The sequence below is a fragment of the Anoplophora glabripennis genome, unplaced genomic scaffold, assembly GCF_000390285.2.
Source record: "Anoplophora glabripennis isolate ALB-LARVAE unplaced genomic scaffold, Agla_2.0 scaffold850, whole genome shotgun sequence".
Classification (NCBI taxonomy): domain Eukaryota; kingdom Metazoa; phylum Arthropoda; class Insecta; order Coleoptera; family Cerambycidae; genus Anoplophora; species Anoplophora glabripennis.
In genome coordinates this window covers 32,487-38,862 of record NW_019416967.1, presented here as the reverse complement: position 1 = coordinate 38,862, position 6,376 = coordinate 32,487, and the positions used below count along the sequence as shown (strand labels likewise).

The following is a 6,376-nucleotide window of genomic DNA, read 5'->3' as shown; positions in this document are numbered from 1 at the left end:
TATGGATTAGCCGCTAACGAATGATATGACGTCACAACATGGCTCCCGCGCTCTATTTTTTATAGTAATTATTTTGAGAGAGAAATTGTTGCAAAAAAATTGATCTTTTGTAAATAAATTAATAAAAATATGCCAACGGTGCCCGTTGTACAAAAATGACTTGATTTAAATCTGTTGACTTTCATCTAAGGGAGTCCTTGAAGTGAGGCCTATTCTCTTCTGGACACCCCACATATTTTCATTTTATTATTGAGTTTATCACTTACGTAAGAATGTATTGATTTTAGGCCCCAAGCACCCACTTTAAGAAGTTAGTGATGTACAAATGGTTCTTTATTCCTGAAATAGTCAATATGGACGTCAAGCTGGAAAAAACCGCTTTCGTCGTGGGTGAAACTATAAATGTAGACGTAACGTTATTCAACGACACTTTTCTGGATATTTATGCAGTTCTTGTTGAACTATATGATGTAAGTTATAGATAAAGGTCAATTTTTATTATGATGTGATATTTAAACGAAATTTCGTACATTCTAAAATCACTCCGCAAATGCTACGTTCTTACTCTTTTTGTTTAGTAACAGCATTAAAATAAATCCGGTTTATATTAGTAGATAGACCATAATACCACGAGGCCAAAATCCCATGTATTTTTTTATGGAGGTCCATTCTGGTAATTTTTGAACCACTTTCCCACCGCCCATCTCAGCCTTCCCCCCACTACCAATGCCAGCTCCACCTTTCCACCTCCCAGCACCCACTACCAATGCCAGACAGTCTTAAAGTGGTTCAAAAATGACCAGAATGGATCTCCATAGAAAAATACATGGGATTTTGGCCTCGTGGTCTCATAGCCCGTCTACTGAGGTTATGCACAACGCAATGCTACCAACCTTATGTCACTAAATTAGCGCGTAATTCAAGAGGATCGGTTATTTTCTGAACAGACTACGTACATAATTACATTTTGAGAACCACTGTCTATGTGGAAAGAAATCAAAATCCTACACCTGTAAAAACTATACAGGTTCGGAAAGTACCGATGGTCCATCTGCCGTTACGTCAGAATAAGATCCACTTCTTATTTGTGAAAGGGCGAAATGGGCGGTGACTATTAGACGCCTTCATTATAGCCATCTTTCTCTATCGCACGGATTTCTGTGACTTACTTTATCGCTCTCACGTAACGGCAGATGGACCATCGGTACTTTCCGACCCTGTATTTTTATTTTAGTAACGAATCAAATTTTTCAGAAAGTTGTGGCGAAAGTCGCCCTGCCATTTCATGAACTTCTAACTGTCCGCAGGCTGTTAGCTAGAGATCAACGGCATGGATTAGAATTTGGAACAAAGAGATATTCGTTCCGCTTAGAAATACCGTTCTCTACCGAAATTCCGAATTTCCAGAACTGTACCCTTTTCACTCAGAAGGAATATTTAAAGGTGAGGGTACCTCAGGGAACAGGCCTTGGACCTTATTTCTTCTGCCCAGGTGTTTAAAGCTTCTGAAACGATTAGAAATCCCTTCGTTTTGTAACTCTAAAATATATCGCTTTTCTAATAAACAATTAAATACAATTCGACGCGTTACTACGAAAACATGCCATCTAAAATTGTACTTGGAAAACATGCTACCTCAAATTAAGCTTGGAAAACATGCTAGCTCAGATCTTTAAGTAAAAACATGCTATCTCACGCAACAGTAAGTTTGAGTAGAAATTTGGCTGCATTGGCGTTGAAATGACAAAATTGTTAATTAAAAAAATAAAATAATATGCAGTATGCTGTAACACGTACATTACTCGACGTTTTTTGATATAACAAATTATAAAAAAATAGTGTATATCTTAATATATAGAAATGTTTATTATTACTAAAAAATATTCGATTTTTTTCATACAAGTTTGCTTTGATATAAAAATTAATAGCGCACTCATCTGATTTATAATCACTACTCTTGATACACTTTTTTTTTCACAAAATCTCGGATGCACAATTTATTCTGAAAATAATTTTATATGCCTAATGCGAACTCTAAGGAGACTGCAATAAAAATGATTATATGTGGACCAGGCTAGGCCCCAAACTCCGGGTCCGAATCGTTCTTACTGCACCTCAATAAAAACAAATGGCTTCTTAAAGGTACAGTAGCCGCGTGCTTGCATAAACATTGGAAATGAAATGCAGGTCCGCGACACTTTTCTTACCGGTAGTTTATGATCTGCTGGATATCGATGCGACGGGCGCAGAGCATATGATATGCACATATGTTTACCGTACATATCGTTCAACTTTATACATTATATTTATATTCTGGTTATTATGTTGACGCTATTAATGAAAATTTATGAATAAATGATGTTTTTCTACAATTTGTGGCATTTTGTTCTTGTTTGAAAAGTAACGATTGTAAAAACCGTATTTCACAAAAAAACTGAAAAAATTTTGTTATTTTTAATTATACATTTATAAATACAAAGCTGTGTGTAAAAATAAAGAGTTTCCTGAATGCAAGTTAAGAGCAATTGCCAAGACAATCCAGGTATAGCTGCTCTACACAGGCATATCGTCCAGATAAGAACGATTCGGATCCAGGATTTGGAGCCTAGCCTGGTCCACTATACCTAATCCTTTTTATTGCAGCCTCATTGAAGTCCACATTAAGGCATATAAAATTATTTTTAGAATAAATGGAAGGGTAGTGACTATAAATCAGATAAGAGTGCGCTATTAATTTTTATCAAAGCAAATTTGTATGAAAAAAATCGAATGATTTTTAGTAATAATAACAAATTTTATACTTATATTAAGGTATACACTATTTTTTAATTATTTGTATTATATTATTCTATATTATTATTATTATCTTATATTATTCTATTTTTTTAATTAACAATTTCTTCGTTTGTAACAGTAACTTAACAAAATGAATAAACGCCAACTTAAATTTCTAGTCAAACTTACTTTTGGTCGAGATAGCATATTTTTACTTAAAGATATGAGCTAGCATGTTTTCCAAGCTAAATTTAAGATAGCATGTTGTCGTACTAACGCGTCGAATTATCCAGTTTATAAGGTACCAAGGGCGCCGATATTCTGAGGTACTTCACGATAGTAGTGTCTCTGCTACTGTTGGGTTCACTGAATTAATTTTATTATTAGACCAAGTTTCATCGATTTAAGTCAAACTTCTTCAGAGATGATTCAGTAAACGGGACATATTTTTTTTAATTTCAACATTGATTTATTACAATGTTTTATCTAAAATAGTAAATAAACTCCCAAAGTTACGATATGTGATTACATTATATTACATGTACCTACTAATACTTGTTTCACTTATTTTTCGTCAACATTATGAAAATTATTTGTTTCAAATTTCATCACACCTATATGGTAACAATTATAACTGTTTTCCTAGGTTACGGCGTTGTTTAAGGACTCCTCCAGACCTGAATTGAAAGTAGAAGTGGACGTAGTTTTGGGGCACTATTTACACGATAGACAAAGGGGAACCTTTAAAAATCGTCAAGGTAACTATGAGAAATATAAAAGTTTCTATATAGTCCTAGTTATGTCGACTAATGTTTTGACTACAGTCCTTTTTTGTGCCTGAGGTTCGAGTTCGCTTCGGCTAGCTGCTGCAGATTTCTAGATACTAAACCGGTTGTTTTACATTTTCCTCATACTGAATCGAATGTTTGGATGACAGACGTTGAAATAGGTTAGGAAACTATTGAGGCTTTCTTTACCACATATTGGTTTGAGTTCAGCTTACTATCCAATACTATCCTTTCAAAGGTTCCATCAAACAGTTTGCCATTACCAGAGATCAGGGAGCTCAAGCTATGGGTTTGCTCATAGGAACTTCCTTTCCACAATAAGTAACAAGATGTTAGACAAAGCTCTACATCAAAGCTGAGAAAGATGTCTCAGTCGCTAATGGTCGGAGTATGTAGATTATTAGCAACTTCTTGTCATGGTCCTTGGTTTTTAGAACAATCCAAGGTTATTGTTCAATATTCGGAATAAAATCCATGAGAACAAGTAGAATTATATTATAACTATTGTTTCAACACAAAGAAAGTAAAACGCCATTAACAATTTCATTCTTCCCCTTTCAGATTCTACAAAAACTTGCCCGCCTGCGGATGACATGATGTGGGACCCGTCTGCTAATATTTGGCTATTACGTTCTCCCAGTCTACCAACTGAAACAGCAGAGTTATATCCTCCATTACGAAACTTCAGAAGTTCAACCGGACAGCTTTGTACCGGGCCAAATCCAGTGCCACTTTATCCAACGCCTTCCGAACCAGAGCTATTCTTCGATGTCGAGGAGGTACTAGTGCCAGAAGCAAATAAATCTCCTCCGTACCCTGTAGAAGAAAGAAACCTTCCTTACCCATCAAGCAACTACTGTCCTTATCCCAAAGAAGAAAAATCTTCGGGTACACTATATCCCAGTGTAAGCATTTGCCCCTATCCAACAGAGAACGACGAGAAAAGTCAACCTTTATTTCACAAATCAGTTACTGGCGCCTCTGAATTACCTAAAAGAATGCCTATGCCTTCACAACCTACTCATTTGTTTCAAAGAAACACTCTTCCTTATCCACGCAACGTAGTGCCTCCGTATCCTATTGCAGAGGAACATTTCAATAACCCGAGGTTAGCCGAGTTTTATTCTTCTTTACTTATCAACACTGCTCCATACCCTCCACAAGTACCTCCACCCTACCCACCTCCAAGGTATGATGAGATTACTCTAATGCCTATGCCCATGCCTGCAAAACCACCTACCTGTGATTTGAAGGGGTTCGCTAAATCTCAGTCGAACAATCCTTTGGAAGAAGATTTCCAACCTTCAGCTCCTCTATGGTCTGACCTTAAAACTCCTCCCACAACTAAAATGGAAGGAATTAAAGATCCTTTCGAGACCAGCACAAAAAACGACATTACCGAAATGGAAGATAAAGAGGAAGAAGTTGAAGATACTTCCACAATCAATACAAACGACGACACTACTGAAATGGGACATGAGGGAAAGGAAGAAATTGAAGATCCTTTCGAGAACAGTAAAAACGACAGCGCTACTGAATTGGAAGATAAGGAGAAGGAAGAAGTTCAAGATACTTTCGCAACCGATACAAACGACGACACTACTGAAACGGAACATAAAGGAAATGAAGAAATTGAGAATCCTTCTGGAACCAATACAAACGACAGCACTACTGAATTGGAATATAAAGAAAAGAAATATTTTGATCAATCAATTGTTGAAACAGCACAATCGAGCGGTGAAACTTGCCAATCGTCAAAGAAGAAGAAGAAGAAAAGTCAACAGAAGAAAAAGGTTCTAGAAGCACTATCAGCATAACAGGTTGACCCACATGACTGCACATTGTAACAATATACCTCAAATATATAATATTTAAAGTTATACTATATCTACCAATCTGCAAATTGGATGTATTTATATGAATATGCAATTATTGTTAACCCTAAATGGGTAAAGATTGGTTGACCAATTTTCAGAGTCACGCCACTGTTAGTTTCAAGGTTTATTCTGAAGAAGAAACATCAATAAGTCTGAACCGTCTGAACCGACGATGTGGCAACCATTCTAGAAATTGGTCGAGCATTGACGAACGCCACACAAGCCTACAAACAAAGCTGATATGAAGAAGAAAAGAAGAAAAAAGATGGTACAAAACTTATAAGAGACAAACACGTGTGCCTACTAAAATCCAAAGAAATTTTAATAAGTAGTCATAAAAAAATAAATAATTTTTTTTGAAGAGGTGTTTATTAAATTTTCCCGCCTCAATTGTCAATAGATCTTTTTAATAGTGACGTCACATATGCCAAGTAATAGTCAACCCCATTTTCATAAAGAATTTCCCAATATTTTTAATAGATCGATTTTCGACCTTATGTTACATAAGTGCCAAGAAATGTCTTCTTTGTCTTGACCTTAAATACGCGATATTCGAGCAATATTAGAAATATTTAAGAAGTTTCAAACCTCAAACCCCAAGAGACAAAGTAAAAGAATTATAGAATTTATGTATTCAAATTTATAGAACAATATTGATTTTTATAGTAATCAATGAATTAAAATTTTATCGAAATGTTTTCGGTTTTATCCTTGACCCCAGGTACCTACTTTTATTACCCTATCCTAATTAACACTTATCCAGGTCATTACCTACTCGGTTTGTGCTTATGTACCCTAATAAACAACAACTAATTTATGTTTACAGCCTACTTATTCTAATCTCATTTGCTAAATACATTTATTTGGGATGATCTCGGATAATTCAAAGTATAATTTATATGGCTCGTAAAATCCCAGAAAGCAAAATAAATGTTA

At 35.4% G+C, this 6,376-nt stretch overlaps 1 protein-coding gene across 1 annotated transcript; it reads left to right on the top strand.

The window, feature by feature from the left end:
• The first annotated feature begins 326 nt into the window (after window positions 1-326).
• On the top strand, window positions 327-6,037 carry LOC108910669. Its single transcript, XM_018715361.2, has 4 exons — window positions 327-470; window positions 1,255-1,443; window positions 3,422-3,533; window positions 4,125-6,037. The coding sequence occupies exons 1-4, from the start codon at window positions 354-356 to the stop codon at window positions 5,378-5,380; spliced, it is 1,674 nt and encodes a 557-aa protein (XP_018570877.1). The 5' UTR covers window positions 327-353; the 3' UTR covers window positions 5,381-6,037.
• The last annotated feature ends 339 nt before the right edge of the window (window positions 6,038-6,376 follow it).

Excerpts from the sequence above, each read along its gene's own strand:
- LOC108910669 (XM_018715361.2), top strand. The coding sequence starts at position 354 with ATGGACGTCAAGCTGGAAAAAACCGCTTTCGTCGTGGGTGAAACTATA. Across the intron at positions 1,444-3,421 it reads CTCAGAAGGAATATTTAAAG|GTTACGGCGTTGTTTAAGGA; the intron begins GTGAGGGTACCT and ends CTGTTTTCCTAG. Across the intron at positions 3,534-4,124 it reads AACCTTTAAAAATCGTCAAG|ATTCTACAAAAACTTGCCCG; the intron begins GTAACTATGAGA and ends TTCCCCTTTCAG.